The 17,766-nt window shown below is 50.0% G+C and overlaps 1 protein-coding gene across 2 annotated transcripts in view; it reads right to left on the reverse strand.

The window, feature by feature from the left end:
• Positions 1-17,766, reverse strand: part of SLC2A10 (solute carrier family 2 member 10) — a 170,632-nt gene that overhangs the window by 144,993 nt on the left and 7,873 nt on the right. Inside the window, exons 2-5 of one of the 2 annotated variants that reach the window (XR_010751762.1) lie at positions 16,312-17,598; positions 15,624-15,746; positions 13,097-13,232; positions 10,835-11,236 (exon numbers count right to left, since the gene is read on the reverse strand). Coding sequence is in view for 1 of the 2 variants with exons in the window: in XM_066387605.1 (XP_066243702.1) it covers positions 11,158-11,236; positions 13,097-13,232; positions 15,624-15,746; positions 16,312-17,598 (1,625 nt within the window). In the remaining variant the exon portion in view is untranslated. Of the gene's footprint in view, positions 1-8,266; positions 11,237-13,096; positions 13,233-15,623; positions 15,747-16,311; positions 17,599-17,766 lie in introns of those variants that run through there. The other variant, XM_066387605.1, reaches the window with a different exon arrangement.

The following is a 17,766-nucleotide window of genomic DNA, read 5'->3' on the forward strand; positions in this document are numbered from 1 at the left end:
GGAAACAAAATAATGGGAAATCACAAATGACAATCTTTTTAAGACAGCCCTGGGGCCACTTCCAGCTGACCCTGTGCATTAACCTGGCGGGGAAATTTTTTACTTGGCTGCTCCCTCCTGTGTCCTTAATAGCATAAAATAAAAAGATTTTAGATAATATTTCATTCTGCGAATCAATTGGAAAACCACACTAGGCTTCCTGGGGCATTCTGGCCTCAATCTAATGGAAATTATTATTTTTTAACGAGAATATCGATACTAAATTGGATCCTGTAGCAGAAAGCATATACAAAGGATTTTTTTTTTCAACTGAAAATCTCTGGCTTCTTCTAAGCTTTGCTTAACCTGGTACCCACCAGTGTCTTAAGCAAAGGATGGGAAAATCTGCCAGGAGAACCCAACCCAAAATTCCTGCAATGACGGCACGGCCAGAAAGTCTGGTCCCTCATTGGTTGTCCATACTGGTCTTTGTTCTGTCTCTCAAACAAATTAAATGTACCTCTGGACCTTTGCACATGCTGTTAACTTTGCTTGCAATGCTTTTTCCAATTGCCCTCCCCTGGATTTTTCTTTCTGTCTTCAACTTCAAAAATCACTTGCTTGGGGCCTGACCAGGTGGTGGCGCAGTGGCGCGAGTGTCGGACTGGGATGCAGAGGTCCCAGGTTCAAGACCCTGAGGTCGCCAGCTTGAGCGCGGGCTCATCTGGTTTGAGCAAAAGCTCACCAGCTTGGACCCAAGGTCGCTGGCTCGAGCAAGGGGTTACTCGGTCTGCTGAAGGCCCGCGGTCAAGGCACATATGAGAAAGCAATCAATGAACAACTAAGGTGTTGCAATACGCAACGAAAAACTAATGATTGATGCTTCTCATCTCTCTGTTCCTGTCTGTCTATCCCTCTCTCTGACTCTCTCTCTGTCTCTGTAAAAAAAAAAAAAAAAAAGGAAGCTGGGCTCTCCCACAACCCTCTCCATTATTCACTGTTTCAGTATCTTTCATGTCCCATCACAACCATAATTACATACAAATTTAATGTTTCTGCTACTTGTGCGGAGACAGTATTAGTTAATTCTTTTCTCCACTTCAGCGGTGGCCAGTTATTCTAATCAGGAGTGTATTCTCCAGGCTGATCCCTTATCATGTAATCAGAGAGGCCACACCCCAGAGGCAGCGACTTCAATGGCCCCACCAGCGTTATGTTTGGTTAACATCAGAGGCTGTGCTAATTTGGCACTGCGAACATTAGACATAAAGGACAAGCTCTGGCTGATGATTAGCCAAGTGGATGTTAGAAAAGGGTGCTCTTTCAGTGACTTTAGAGCTGCCACTCAAGATAAGTGGTTGAAGAAAATATTTTTGAGCAGCTCCCTGCCATTGCATGAACAGAGTTTAATAAACCAGGACTGTGCCATCTAACAGAATAGCCACAGCCACACTGTGGCTATTGCAAATTCAATGTAAATTAACCGAGGTTAAAAGAAAATTGATAATTCAGCTCTTCAATCGCACTAGCTGAATTTTAAGAGCTTGATAGCCTTATGTGGCTAGAGACTAGTGTGCCGAACAGCACCAAACAGAACATCCCAGCACTGCAGAGAGGTCCATTGGACAGGGCTGATCGAGGAGATGGACCCAAGATGTGACCCCTAAATGGCCTTGGCCCTGACCCCCATAGGTGTTAGACAGGTCTTGCTACTGGACTATTGTTGCCTTTGCCCCAGTGAGCCTTTCCTGCAAAGCATTTTCTGAGCCTCAAAAGGACGGGGGTCTGGCAGTCGGCTGAGCTTTCAGACGGACTTGCATGGCTGTTTTCTGTTGCTTGTTAATAAATGCCGATTTGTGTGAGTTGCATGTGGTCTGAGACGGGCTTTCCTCAAAACCTGGATGCCATGTGCCAGCTGCTCCATTTATTCTTGTATTTATTCAGTAACAGTTTACTGAACACCTACTACGTGCCAGACATCTCCCAGTCCAGTTAAGTCCTTGCTCTCCTGCAGACTGCATTTGTGGTGCTTTGGGAGGTTGGGGGTAAGACAGACAGTAGGGAAACGAACAAACACTATGCCCTTGTCTGCTGGCCATAAACAGGAAGATGATCAGGTGGCACGTGTGATAGTAGATGGCTTGGCTGGACAAGGTGGCAGGTGGTTTAATGGAGCAGATGTGGCGCCGAAGCAAGATCATTGTCCTCGATGCGAGAGTTTCTCCATTGCAAGGCTCTCTGCTGTCCCCTGGACTCCCAGATGCCCAGGTGTCCACACTGGAAGGAAAGTGGAAGATCCTTGCCGTGGAACTGCCATTAACATGCTGTGTGAACTTAGCAAGATCATTAGCTCTCCTTGCCTCTCCCTCAGTTTCCCTATCTGTACATGGAAGGTGCTAAGACTGATGTTCTCAAACTGTGAGCTGTGGCCCATTAAACAGGTCTGCAATCAAGTTGGCGGGTTGTTAACCATCATTTAAAAAAATAAAATACAAAATAATCAGAGTGCATCGCATGAAGAAGGTAAATATGGTTTCCTGTACTGTGTGTGTGCACGCAGGCACACGCACTCGTGCATGGGCCAGGTCACCATGTAAGTTGTCGGTTTTTCCATGGGCAGCTGTCAAAAGACTTGGAATGCTCTGCACTGGATCAGCTCTCTGGATCTTTCTGTTTGAGCGTACTACGAATCTATCATTCTTAACCCGCGGGACCAGACAATTTAACAACACGCTCACGAGCGGAGTGGAAATTGAATCAGGGAGTATGTTCTGAGCAGACATTGCCTACATTTTTATTACTCCCACTATGCAAAAATCACATTAAGGCTACATTTCAAAACCTGTAATATTGCGTGGAGGCTTGGTATTTCCTGGGGATCTGTTCCTACATTTCCATGTACCGCGGCCTGAAACTCTGAATCCCTCTCCTGGGAGTGCAACCTCTCGGCCTCCCCTCCCTCTCACTCTCCCCTTCCATGTTTTTTTTTTTTTCTTCTCATCATTCTTATTCATTCATTCACACACAAACTCACTCATTCATTTGATTACTAGCCACCCATTTTGGGAAGGCTTGCTATGGGCTCAAGACCATTTTAGGTACTGGTGATAGGATGTCTGGGTTTTGATTCAAAAGCACCCAGTGGGATGGGCTGGGTGGGTGGAAATCAGTGAAGTCAGATGGGCCAGCACTTGGGGCTTAATGGAGGAGTTGATCTTATCTGCTTTCTCTACTTTTGTTTGGATTTATAATAAAATGTTTCCGGAGAAATAAAAGTCCTGTTGTAGCTTCGCCTACCACTTAGACTGCAGCTGCGATCCCTTCAGTAGCCTAGGTAACACCCTCCTCCTCGTCCCCCCTGCATCCGTTTCTCCACAACATGTATCACCTTATAATACACTGTAACATTTATTGGTTATTTCATTGATTGCTCACTAGAGTGTTAGCTCCATGAAGGCAGGGGTTTCTTTTTATTCCTTGCACATCTTCAGCTTCTAGAAAAGTGACTAACACATAGTAGGTGCTCAAAAAAAAATCTGTTGAATGAATGAATGAGGCACAAATATAGATATTGATAAAGATATCAGTGGGAAGGAAACTTCTAAAGGTTTACTGAGGGTCTCTCGATGGTGGGATCCTGGAGACTCATTGACCCTTCTTTGTGCTGAATCGTGTTTTATAAGTGTTGCTACAATGCCTAGCAATTATTCTTGCAATTTGAAAGAGAAAACAAGTGGTGATTTAAAACAACAAAAAAGAAAGAAAAGGTAAGGGATTCCTCTGGGGCCACACACAAGACTCACCTGGTCTGGCTGCTGCCCACCTGTCTTCATTCACTTCACCAGGCCTGGGCCAGCTGCCCTGGCACATTCTTCAAAAGTGCCAGGCATGCTCCTCGTGGAAGCACTTGTCTTCCGGTTCCTCCAACCGGCTGACTCCTTGTCATCATCCAGGTCCCGGTTTGAACGTCCCCTCCTCTGAGAAGCAGGAACCATCACCTGCAAGATCTTCATCACATCACTGTGGGTGTCGCTCTGGCACTGCACTACCCCCCATCTGAAATGCTCCGGGCTGTTTGTCTCCCTGATCTGGGCCTCCTGGCGTGTTACAGCCCCCCCCCCCCCCCACTGTGTGCAACAAAGCCTGGCACACAGTGGGAGCTTCACACACAATTATTGTGAGGAGGCATCCACGCACTGGATGCTGTCAGCGCTCCACAGCTGTCAGTCACTCAGTGACTTAGGATGGTGTGAGAGCGTGTGACGTTAAAGAAATGCCTTCTGATACAACCTCATGTGAGAAACCCCGGCCACAAATTCCTGTCTCAGGATGATTACACCTGCGCTGAAAGACATCAAAACAGAAGAGTTAAACAACTTTCCCTGGGAAAAAGACAGAAAGACTCCCTATTTACACTTTCAACTGTTCCTGTAAATGAGACTACGGGCAATTTATGTTTCTTTGTTCTGCTTTTTTATATTTTCCGCATTTTCTTTAAGGCACTCCTATTTCCTTTATAATAAAAAGGAGCAAAGGAACTCTTGCGCCCTCTGCTGCTCATCACTCGGTACTGCAAAGCAGTTTCCAGGATCTGCTTGGAGTGGAGTATCTGGGGGTGAGAGGGAAAGGTGTCTCACCGAAGTTTGGAAACAGATATTTTCTTCACTAGGAGTGGATGGGAAGAAGGATCGTGACAGACTCCTTTATCCCCCTGGGGATCTTTCCAGAGTCCCCGGTCCTCTCATTCTCTGTAGAAGACGCCCGGAACTCCACCCGTCCCCTCTCACGCCTCCCCAGCTCTGAATAGGCCCCTCCTTCCCTGATACTCCACCTCCCTCGGGGCCCAGGAACTCGAATAGTGCAGGCGCGGGAGGGTTGACACTTCTTGGCTGTGTTTCTCAGGACATGTTACTGAACTGCTCTGGATCTGCCTCATCATTCCTGCAATAGGACAGTGGTAAACCAGCACCCGTCCCCCTCCTCAGCGCGACTGACATCCCAGCCAGGTGATTTTTTCTCTTGGAGGCTGTCTTGTGTTTTGTAGGAAGTTTAGCAGCCTCCCTGGCTTCTGCTCATTGCATGCTAACAGCCCCTCATCTCCTAGTCATGACAACCCAAAGGGTCTCCAGATACTGCCAAATGTCCCCTGGGGGGCACGCCTGTCCCTGGTTAAGAGCCGCTACACTCTTGGTTTCTATGATTACACCCCACACCACGCTAGTTTTCAGCTATTAGAAGAGGCTCAGAGAATATCAGTGTGAACTACTGAAGAATTTAGGGGTAACCTGCTCTGATAAGGAAAAGTGGGTGGAAAGATGAGCCTGAGACTCCCTCCTCCCTGGCCGCACCCCCACTTCACTTGGCTTCTGCCCACAGGCAAGGTTAGCTCACATTTCTGGTTCCCCTTAAATGTCCCCCCCACCCCTGCCTGAGCAGGCTCCAAGCTGCAGAGATGGGGTGGGCCTCCCAGGCCCCCTTCACGCTGGGCCTGTTGTGCTTGGCGCTGTCTGTGCGCCTCCACAGCGAGGAAAACGTATTCAATTAACCTAGAAAAATAATAGCACAAAGGGTCAGGGTTATTGTGAAAAGGAAAAGGTGGTGAAAAGATTCTGGCAAACAGGTCTCCGGCGGGGGCGGGGAAGGGAGGCCAAAGAACTTGGCTAAACTCAGCGGTGTGGGGGCATTGGTGTCCCCCTCAAGGGGACAGGGCCAGCTAGGAAAACAAACATTTGCTCAGTTCTTTGGCCTGTGGGCCTCCCATTCTTGAGTGAGGAGGCAAGGAAAATACAGTGGGATCCAAGTCTCCCTGGGTTCCTGTGCTGGAGCAGAGAGAGCCACAGGACTGGCTCACAAAGTGCTCGCAGGCTTGGGGGTCCTTCTGGGAGTAGGGGGTTTCCAACCTCCTCCGTTCCTGGGGAGAAATGATCTCTCTATCCCCAAAGCCCGAAGCTCAGGGAGCCGGAGATCAGAACAGAGGAGGTGGTGATGTGGGGACCTTGACCCCCAGGGAGGTGGCCTTTGGTGTTAACAAAGGACCTCAGGTGTTGAGTGCATGTTAAGGACCAGGCACTGTGCCAAGAGCTTTACAAACTTTATTCCATGATATCTTCATTGCCTCCCAGTGTGGTGGCCTCAGGTTACCCATTCAATCATTCAGCACGTATTTGCTGAGCACCTACTATGTGCCAGGTTCTATGCTCGGTGTTAGAGATACGGTCGTGAAAAGAAGACAGATGTGGGGGTGCAGAGGTGGCTTAGTCTCCCACATTCTTGGGGGAATGGAAAACGGTACGGCCAACTCTGGGAAACAGTGTGGAAGTTTCTATGTAAAGTTAAACACACCCTTAACATACAGCCCAGCAATCCTACTCCTGGGCGTGTAACCTAGAGAAATGAAAACCTATGTTCATGCAAAAACCTGTACATGAAAGTTCAGAGAAGCGCATTCATAATCACCCCAAACTGGAAACAGCCCACATGGCCCTTGCTGGGGAATGGATAAACAAACTGTGGTCCATCCGCACAGCGGATGGAGACTTGGCAGCAGAAGGGAATAAGCTATGGATAGACGCAACAACACAGATGAATCTCAGAAGCGTTATGCAGAATGAAAGAAGACCGTCTCAAAAGGCTCTCTACCGTATGATTCATTTCTAAGACAATCTACAAGAGGCAAAGCTTCATTGGCACAGAGCAGGTCAGGGGTTGCCAATGGACAGGGTGGAAGGACGGGTTGGCAAAGGGGCAGCTCAAAGATATTTTAGGAGATGACGGAACTGTCCTGTATTTGGATTGTGGTGGTGGTTACACAACTCTCTGCACGCATCAAAAATTGTAGAACTGTACTGCAGAAAGAGTGAATTTTAAGATATATATATATATATATAGTATAAAAGTATAAAAGTATATATATATGTATAAAAAGCAGATGTGGACCCTGCTGTCATGGGGATTAGAGAGAAACAGAAAATAAACAAATAGACAACAAATATGCTTAGTTAAGGAAATATGAGGCAGTGTAAGGGGGAGAGAAGCAGTTGGGTGGGGTGGATTACTATATGAGCAATCAGGGTGGACCTCACTGAGGCGGTGACATTTGCACAGAGGCTGGAAGGAGGCAAGGGAGGGAGCCTCATGAATATCTTGGGGAGACTGTTCTGGGCAGAGGTGGGAGCTTATATGGTGTGTCTGAGGAACAGCAAGGAGGCCAGTGTGGTTGGAGCAGAGTGTGTGGAATGTGGAGTGAGTTGAGGTCAGAGGTACTGAGAAACCAGATCTCCAAGAACCTTGAATGCCACCATAGAATTTCAGCTTTTACTCTGAGTGAGGAGGGGATTGTGAGGGTCCTGAGCAGATGACGGTTGTGATAAATCTCCATTTTACCAGGATTTCCCTGGCCGGGCATGGAGCATAGACTGCCAAGGGTGAGGGTGGACGTCGGCACCAGTGAGGAGGTCACCACCACCATCCAGGCAGGAAATGATGCCAGCCCAAACCAGGGTGCTAGTGACAGAGGTGATGAGAAGTGGTCTGCTTCTGGGTGCACTTTGAAGGTAGAACCCACAGGTTTTCCGGATACATAGAACGTGGGGTGTGGCTTAGGAGCCCACAAAGATGACTCAAGCACTTAGGGTTCAACTTCTGGAAGAACGGAGCCAGCGCATACTAAGATGGGGTAGACTGGTGGAGAAGCAGATTTGAAAAGAAAACCAGGAGCTCTTTAATCCTCCCCAATTTATATAGATGAGGAGCCAAGGTCCAAGGTCACACAGCCAGTGTGGGGTGGACAGAGGCAAAGGCAGCGGGAACCGAGGCCCAGACTGAAGGTCGTGAGTTAGCCATGGGTGTGATTTGTTGAGCCTAAAAGCTGTTTTTCAATTGAGAATCAACTGACACTATTTAAAAATCAGGAAATCTTGCACTAAAGTCTGAATTTCTAGACTTCACTGAGAATTCAGATGGTCAGGCCATATGGAGTTCACATTCTCACCTGGCAGCCACCAGCTGGATTCGGGTGCCAGACCTTCCTTTTAGATTTAGAGGGCCTGTGTTCCCCTGTTTCCACAGACCTCACTACTCCCTATTGTCTTACACAACAGGCTTACTCTTTTATGCTACCTGCCTGATCTATGAGTTTATAATCCTGATCGAAAGAGGGGAAAATTTATGTGTATGTGTGTATAAATTTTACTGGGATGAAGAATGTGTTTGTTGCACAAAATTTACAAATTGACAAATAATATAAACACTGTACTAAAAAATCCTTTATTATAAATTTCATATTGCCAGTTCTCACAGAATGTTTATATATATATTCCAATATATATATATTGGAATAAAGGTTGCCAAAAACAATCTTTATTGCAATTGAGCTATGATCGAACAAAATTAGACTACAAATAATTGCCCGATAACAATACAATTCGGCCAGAAACCGCTCAAAGTACAGTTCCAACATGAACAAGCGTTGAAATTTCTGTTTACGTTAATGAGTCAGACGGAAGTAAAACAGTGCAGACGTATGTCAGAACTCCTTCGTCAATGACACAGCAACTCGCTTGCTGAACTGGAGAGCAGCTCACATCCTGGGGCAACACTTCCTCGATATTTTGTGCCACTCACAAAGTATTGGCTAGAGACCCACCAGACAGTACTTTTAAGTTTAATTTACGCTACTAATATTTTACCTATCACGTTCTTAAGACTGAAAAATCAACAAAACAATAAATCAAGCCCTGACTTGTAACATCCCCCCATCTCTGCGGTGCAAATACATTCCCCATCCCTGGCCAGTGTCAGGTGAGCACTATGACGTCACTGAAGGAGGAGTCAGGAGGAAATGTTCAGTCTGTCTCTTATACAATTGACATACTAACCTCAAGATCACAGATGACAATAAAATGTGGCAGTATAAGGCAGTGATGACTTTTTAGTACTTATTTCCTTTACCTCTAATACAATTTATTTAACTATAAGTTTAAGTAATTTAATTACTTTTAATGGCTGTGTTTAACAATCAGTTTGCAAAAACCCTGAACATTTAACAATGGCTCTCACAAGCCAGTAGAAACCAGCTCTGGCACACCACTGGGTATAAGGGAAGTACTGATGATTTTTTGACTTTATGATGGTGTGGAAATAATATGCATTCATACTTTGAATTATGACCTTTTCCTGAGCTAGTGATGTGTGGTATGATGCTCCCTCGTGATTCTAGATAGCGGCTGCGAGCCTCGGCTCCCAGTCCGCCACTCCATCACGGGGTAAACAGCTGGCACTCTACAGGGTATTCATTTTGTTAGATGATTGTGCCCTACGGGGGTTAATTAATGTAAATGTTCGGAGCACATTTATGATGGGCTAGGCTAGGCCCTGGCCAATTGCTCAGTGGTAGAGCATCGGCCTGGTGTGTGGAAGTCCAGGGTTTGATTCTCGGTCAGGGCACAGAGGAGAGGTGCCCATCTGCTTCTCCACCCTTCCCCCTCTCCTTTCTCTCCATTTCTCTCTTCCCTTCCGGCAGCCAAGGCTCCATTGGAGCAAAGTTGACCCAGGCACTGAGGATGGCCTCTGCCTCATGTGCTAGAGTGGCTCTGGTCCCAATGGAGCAACGCCCCAGATGGGCAGAGCATCGTCCCCTGGTGGGCAGGCTGGGTGGATCCCCATCAGGTGCATGTGGGAGTCTGTCTGACTGCCTCCCCACTTCTAACTTCTGAAAAATCAAAAAAAAAATAAATAAATAAAGATAGGCTAGGTTTTAAGATGAGGTATATTAAATGCATTTTACTTTATGATGGGTTTATTGGGACATAACCTGGTTGTAAGTTGGGGAGCATCTAGAAAGGAGAGAAGTTGAAGGACCAGAGCCCCGTGGGGGCTGTGTCAGCACCCAGCTGAGCAGACATAGTGACCAGGCCTTGTCCCACCCCAGTACCCTGGACCTACTCCATCTAGCTCTTCATTCTCAGCATCCAGGAACTCCTCGCCCGTCTGTCTCTTCCTTTAGTGACCTCTGGCCTGAGCTATCTGTTCAATCTCTATCTGACTCACCTGTTGGGGGACAGCCCTTTACAATGTCCCAAAGGTAGGGGCCTGGGGCCTGAGGTGAACAGAACCCACCTCCCACTCCCTACTAGCTGAATGGGACCAGCGGAAGGCCTCCCTGAAGGGAGACAGGGTTAAAGACATCCTGGGGGACATAATCACCCCCATACTGCAGATGCAGAAACAGGCTTTGCAGGAGTTGTTACTGACCCAAGGTCAACAGTTGCCAAGGGGTGGAGGCAACACTGACAACCAAGTTTGTCGGCCTCCAAATTGGTTCCCTTTCCGCACAGAAGAGCCGCCGGCGCCCCCTGGAGACAGCGCGACAGCTCAACCCGTGCTCTTCGGTTTTAGTGCACGCGATTCTGGACTGTTGTTAACCTTTCCCCTAATAAAAATTACATCCCTCGGAGAGATAACAAGCGACTTGAGAGCAGGTTCTATGTTGAGTATTTGTTGTATTACCGGCATTTAGAATTCCAACTCATCGGTGTCAGATCTTAAGAACAACCTAATCCAGGTCCCCCACTGTATCTACAGGGGAAACTGAGGCCCACGATCATACAGCAATGACACCAGCAGAACTGGGACTAGAACTTAAGCCTCCTGCCAACCAGTCTGAGTTGCTGGGTGAACAGTAAATGTTCTGGGTAAGAGAATTAAAGGGGTGAATAAAACTGATGTCTAAGAGCCAAAAAGCAGGCTTCTTCTCACTAAAAAGTCCTGTCAGGTGAAAAAAAGAGATCAGAGAATGTGGAATCCTCAGCTGGATTTAGGGCTGATGCCGGGAGAGACTTACTGCCAGGACCGGTACCCCAGGGATTCTTTGAGAAAACCCGGGGGACAGTGGAAACTCCTCAGGAGGTTCTCATTATAAGTACTGCAGAGAGGCGCAGAGTCAATGGGGAAACTGAGGCAAGAAGACAGCTCCTCAGAAACACTCAGAGCCTGAGACTGTGCATGAAGACGTTAGGGGTCTCGGACTTTCCATCCCTTTCATGCCAGCACAAAAGACCTTTTCCGGAGCAGGGGTCAGTCTCAAAGGACCACCCAGGACTTGTGAGGCCTCAGCAAACAGGAAGCTGGAGACTGTCTGCTAAAACCATGGTTCCAGCGTTTTCCAAGCAGATGGACTCCTCAGGAGGCCACCGAGACCTTGATGCGCCTATACTGGACACCAGATGTGCTCTTTTGGTGGCCAAAGCTCACGGTGAACCTGTCAAGTAGCAGTGAGTAAACTCGGAGGGTGGGAGGGCCTGGAAGCCTTCCTAGAGGAGACCAGAGTGGAACATCCCCCAGGATCCCTATCCCATCCCCACCCCCACCCCACTCCTACCCGTCCCTTCCTACTTCCTGCCTTAATATGCACTGCCATCTTCTGAATTACCCAACTACTCCTCTTGGTCTCCCTGTGTCTGCCTCACCCCATGCGCCCTTCAGTCCTCAGGTCCAGCCCGACACTCTCCTTGGCTGAAATCACATAATGCCTTATCCCAAAACTGGCTTCCACTGCCTCGGCCTACTTTTGTTCTGTGTCCCAGAGAAAGGGCCTGGGATCTTCTCCCAAGAAAGCCAGCACGACAGAGTTCCAGGTGGCTCCCAATATCTGTACCTCCCTTATGTTTAGTAACAGCACCCCTGATTGTTCGCTAGACACAAGGCTACCCAGATCACGGACCATGTTTCTCAGCCACCCCTACACGGAGGTGTAGCTAAGTTCTGGTCAAAGGGCTGTGGGTGCAAGTGACCAGTGCATCTCTCTCTCTCTCTTTTTAAGCGAGAGAGAGAGACAGAGAAAGAGAGACAGAGAGAGGGACAGATAGGGACAGACAGGCAGGAAGGGAGAGAGATGAGAAGCATCAATTCTTTGTTGCGGCACCTTCATTGTTCATTGATTGCTTTCTCATATGTGCCTTGACTGGGGGGCTACAGCAGAGCGAGTGACCCCTTGCTCAAGCCAGTGACCTTGGGCTCAAGCCAGTGACCTTGGGCTTCAAGCCAGCAACCTTTGGGCTCAAGTCAGCAACCCCATATGGGGTCATGTCTATGATCCCACACTCAAGCCAGCAAACCCGTGCTCAAGCTGGTGAGCCTTGCTCAAGCCAGATGAGCCTGTGCTCAAGCTGGTGACCTCAGGGTTTCGAACCTGGGTCCTCTGCGTCCCAGTTCGACGCTGTATCCACTGTGCCCCTGCCTAACAGGGCCGGTGCATCTCTTAAGCTGGGTCCTCTTCTCCCCCTTCCCCTTGCAGGAATGTGGTAGTTCACTGTCGTGGGCCATGTGCAGAAGTAATAAGAGACCCCGAATGACCTCTCGGGGTACAACAGCCCCCCCAGACCCCAACATTTGGACTATTCCAATCAGCCAAATCAATCTTCTAACTAACATAGTTGGGTTGCTGGGGGGTTTGCAGAAGGTGTCACCCAACTAACTGGGACTGTTCAGCTGGCAAAGGTCACTCTGGGGTGGGGTGGCGCAGGTTAGAGGTTTTCACATTGGACTAGTTCTGTATCAGGGGCCAAGTTGGGATGAGATTTGGCTGCAGTGAGGCCATTTCTAATTCAATATTACAATGATTTATTTTTTCCAATCTTTTAGGGCTTCTTAGGATGGAATGGGCAGCCAGGATTTGGTGACTTCCCTTTACTACAGGGGGAATTTGCCAAAATACTTAGGAGTATAGTGCTTTTAGGTCCCTTCTGATGCCTCCATTCCTTTCTTCTCTTATTTGAACAGCCCAAGTCCTGTAGTGCTAAGATTCTGAACTCCTCTTTGTGACCTAAAGACCTTATATGATCTAGCTCTTACCCACTTGGCTGATCTGATACTCCTACTTCTCCTTCCTCCCTCACTCTGTCCCAGCCACACTGGCTTCCTTATTGTTCTTTGCATATGTCAGACATACTCCCAACCTCAGGGCCTTTGCACTTGCTGTTCCCTCTACCTGGAATCTCCTCCCCTTCATCATTACATGGCTGCCTCCTTCTTACTAACTTAAGTATGATGGCTGAAGTCCCACAGCGAAGGGTTCGGGTTGGATGGGACTCTCCACCCAGGCCCACCCTGTCCCCCTTACCGTCTCTTCTGGAATTGCTGGTCTATCTCTGCCAATGACTGGCCTTTTGTTTCAGGGACAAATACATAGATGAAGCCCAGGCCAAGGACAGCGGTCAGCCCATACAGCAGGAAGGTCCAGGACAAGCCGATAGTGCCTGGGAACAGGGGGTGGGAGTGTGGGCGGGGTCACAGCCAACTGGCTGGTTCCAGGTCGCGCATTGAAAGTCAGTTCACCTGAAGAAGATTCTCCAGATGGTCGATTTGCACTATGATCAACAATTGTCAGAGAAGTACCTTAAAGGAGGAGCAGGACTGGTCGGCCCAGGGGCAGGCAGAGGCAAGGCCCAGGTCTGCAAATGCTGACAAGGGCATCTGGCCTTTCTGGCAAAGCCCACTCACATCTAAAACACTAATTGCTGGAGCGCATTCGGAATCTGAAAACGTGGACGGAGGGAAAATAACATTCACCTCAGCAGCGAAACAACTACAGGACGCAGCCTTTGCAAAGCCCAGCTCCGAAAAGAATCCTTAGTGATTCCATGAATTGGTTATTCAGTGAATTGAGCCTTCAGGGAACTGTGTTTCAGCCAGTTTGGCCCAAGTCTGGTTGGTCTGGGAGAGAGGATGAAAACTTAGCACTCTAGCCTCTCCCTGGAGATTCAGATGGGGGCCAGGGTCTCAGGGCCAGTGACCAGGACCCCCAGGATGATCCTGACTCCTTTTTAGTCAGTCAGCCCAAGAGAGAGAAAGGAGGCTGTGAAGGAAGGCCTGTGTTGAGCCAAAAAAGGTGTTTCAGATGCCATTCCATTCTCGCCTCTACACACCTCCTCCAAGGAGCCTCCCCTGACCAGCCTGATGTCCCCTTAATCCTTATATCAGCAGGGAGAGAGCTGGGCTGGAAGTCACGAGGACTGGGTTCTAGTCTGCTCACTACTTGGCCGGACTTAGGGAGGACGTATTTCCCCATCTGTGAAATGGGGATGATAAAGATAGGATACAATTCTAATAAGCCCCTCCCATTCCTCCTTCTACTCTCTCATCTGCTCATTCATTCCCTGGAAGGAATGCTTGAAGACAGAGGCAGCAGGGAGAACTCTGGATTCCCTAAGACTCAGGGTGGGGGGAAGGCATGGTGGGCGGGCTCTTCTACCAGTGTTTCCCCAGCCCCCAGGGGTGGCTGTGCCTCTGAGGAGGAAATGCTTGGCTGCAGGAAGTGGGAAAGTGATTGAACCCTAAGAGCTCGGGACCTACAATGAAGGATCCCCATCCACTGCAGCCCAACAACCAAGGGCTACCATGGACCATGAACATCTGAGCATCTCAGAGACCCCCCCAGGGTTCTGGGCCCATATAATTCCCATCCCACCCCACCCCCACTCAGACTGGGTTTGAATGCTAGGTAAGAAGAGATGGTGTCACCCTAACTAGATCTGAGAAGACTTTCCTGCTGGCGAGTGGGCATGAGCCCATCTGAGCTGGCTTAGAATGAAAAGAGAAGGTTGCAGCTCCTGAAGCCGCTGGTCTCTTGCCGATGTTGATGGGGACCATCACCAGCTATGGGGCTGAGAGAACCTTATAGCATGTCTGAAGGCTCTGCGTGTGGTCAGACACTTCCATGGAACTTCTGCATAAAGTTTTATTTGAAGAATACTTCTGCTACAAATGGGGGGAGGGAGAAATAAATTCTCCTACTTTAGAGTGGGGACTCTGGGCTATAGAGAAGGGATCGCACTTGGTGGAGAGGGGTGAAATCAGAGCCCCTTACTCAGGTCTCCCTCCGAATTTCTTCCCCTCCTCTCACCACACTAATCAGAGATGTTTCCTGGACCAGGAAGAATGGATGCTTCAGTTTTCCTCTTTCAACCTCCACTCCCAGGTCATCAAGCCAAGCCAGCCCACACACGGATGGGGCCTGGAATGAGGTCGAAGCCTCATGGATCATCTGTTCTGTGTCTCCCAGCCTCTCTTTGCCCTTTTTCTGATACTAATTTTCCTTTGGGGAAAGACTCCCCTCCAACTTCTGGTCCATGCGGTTGGGTGAGGCTGTCTTTATCTCCTGGCTCCAGGGTAGGTACCTATATGACCCAGGTCTGGAGCCAGGGGGAGGAGACAGCCTTGCACCTACAGTGATTGGTTCAGGGGTGGGCATGTGATCTCACTGAGCCAATGAGAAGCAGTCCCACGTCTTGGGGTAGAGCCACTGGGAAAGAAATGCTCTCTTACCACAGGGCTGCCAATCTGAGATCTGTTGGCTGATACCTTTGCCACAATGAGGCCTCTGCCTGAGAATAAAGCCCACGGGGAGGCAGAGTGGAGAGAGATGAAAGATGGCCACAATTTTGTTGGAGCTTCTGGATCAGCCATGCTTGAAGCCAACTGCCGTCCTCTTTTCAATGATTTGAGACAAAAATATTCCCTTTTGTCCATAAACTAGTTTGCAGTTATTATGTATATCCAGACTGATAAGGAAGCCCTGGCCCTGTTGAGAGGAAACTGTTCCCGGACGTAGAAGGAACTGGACCAAGAAATTAGGTCAGAGGACTTACCGATGAGGTTGAGGAAGGAGAGGCTGATGAAGAGGTTGGCGGCCCAATTGAAGCTGTTGCAGAAGGCGAAGGCCCTCCCTCGGATCTCCACGGGGTAGATCTCGCTGAGGACCAGCCAGGTCACTAGGAGGGGAGAGCAGGGAGGGTCCCAGGCTGTGGCCAGGACCAGGGCCCGGCACCCATGGCCCAGCAGGCAGCCTTCCATCAGTGTGATTTAGATGGTATCCGACTCCGGACACCAGATTCTCCCCAGCTGCTCCCCGCGCACGGCTGTATGATGCCTTTAGGGTGACCAACAGTCTTGGTTTCCGCAGGACAGAGGGGCTGCTGGGACACAGGACTTTCAGTGTCCTTAGCAAACCGGGATAGGCGGTCACCCTATACATTCAGTTCCCTTAAGTGAAGTTTTTCGAGTGAGCTATCCAGGAACAAAGTCAGATTTTATGAGGCCGGAAGCTTAAACAATTTGGGGGGCTTTTTTATGTTAAAAAATCACAAATATAAAATCAGTCCCCTGCTCTCAAAGCAAGTGCCTGCAAATAAGTGAGGGGCCCTGAAATTGACCTTTCGTTGGCTCATGATCAAGGGCTCCCTAGTGTCTCTGTCAGACCCTGACTGATACCGTCCGCCAGTTTCCCACCAGGAACGGTTGAAGGCTCTGAGTTACTTACAAGAAACTCCCACCTACCTGGTCCAAATCCGAAGGAGAAGGCGCTCACAAAGACCATCATGCAGACCAGCGCCGTCCAGTGCAGCAGGGCACGCCCCGGGGCAGGAGACGGGGATGCGGGGGAGGCGGTGCTCAGCGCCGGCGCAGGAGGGGCCGCGGGCTCCCCAGCTCTGGGAGGGCGCTTGCTGCTCTCAGAGGCTGATGAGACTGGCTCCTCCTGCATCTTGCTGGTTGTTGGCAGGGGCCGTGAAGATAAGCCCGTTGGCAGGCCAGAGTCTCCGGGGAGGGTTGCTAGCCCGGTGGCATTGGGCATGGCCAGACAACTTGGGCCTGAGTCCATGGGCACAGCAAAGCTGACGAGGCCTATGCCGCTGACCGCCAGGGCCATCAGGGCACAGCCAGCTAGTAAAAGGGCCCTGCGGCCCGCTCGGTCCACGAGCCCCATGGCAGTCAGGGTAGCTGCCACCTTGACCACACCAAGCCCCACGGAGGCCAGCACCGCTGAGGAGCCCCCACGGAAGCCAACTGAGTGGAAGATGGTGGAGGCATAGCACAGCACATTGGGCTGCCCGGTCAGCTGCTGGAAAAGCACCAGCCCCAGCCCCACGGTGGTCCGGCCTCGCATGTTATCCCGCCCCCTGAAGAGGTCCAGAAAGGAGTATCTTGGCCTCCCCAGGCCCAGCTTGGTGGCCTCACCTCCCTGGAGGGGGATGAGGTCCCTGTGGGCTGCAGCCTCATCTGCACCGGCGGCCGGGAGAATGAGGAGGCTGAGGGACTGCAGGAGGGCAGGTGCAGCGGCCCAGCCGAACATATGCCTCCAGCCCCGGGGCACGCTGGCCAGCGCGTAATTGAGCACGTAGGAGAGCAGTATGCCTACCGTGATGCCCACCTCGTAGAGGGACACCAGCACCCCCCGCTGCCGCGGCCCCACCAGCTCGGACACGTAGATACAGCAGGCCATGGAGGAGAGGGAGATGGCAAAGCCAGCCGCTGAGCGGCCCAGGACCAGCCCCGTCAGGGAGCCAGCCAGGCCCAGGCTCAGGCTGCCTGCCAACAGCACCAAGTTGCTCCCGAGGATGGCTTGCTTCCTGCCGTAGCGATCGATGAGGAAGCCCCCTACCAGGGAGGCCAGGAGAGCGCCCAGGAACAGGCTGCCCGCCAGGAACTCCTGTTCAAAGCAGCTTAGCCCGAAGTCGAGCTGCAGCGGCAGCAGGGCACCTGATATGACTGCCAGTTCGTAACCGAAGGTCAAGCCACCCAACAAAGACACAGAGGCACACAGGGGCAGGACGGGTGGAGGGTGGCCTGGAAGACAAAAGTGACAGGGGCAGAGTTCAGAACGGTTCCTTGCCCAAGCCTCCATCCATCCAACCTCCCCTTCATCTGTCACTTGTTCAAGCTATTCGTCCAGCTACTGCATCCAGCCACCTATTCATTTTTTAATCCATTGTCCAGCGACCCTTCCACTCATCA

The sequence above is a fragment of the Saccopteryx leptura genome, chromosome 5, assembly GCF_036850995.1.
Source record: "Saccopteryx leptura isolate mSacLep1 chromosome 5, mSacLep1_pri_phased_curated, whole genome shotgun sequence".
NCBI lineage: Eukaryota > Metazoa > Chordata > Mammalia > Chiroptera > Emballonuridae > Saccopteryx > Saccopteryx leptura.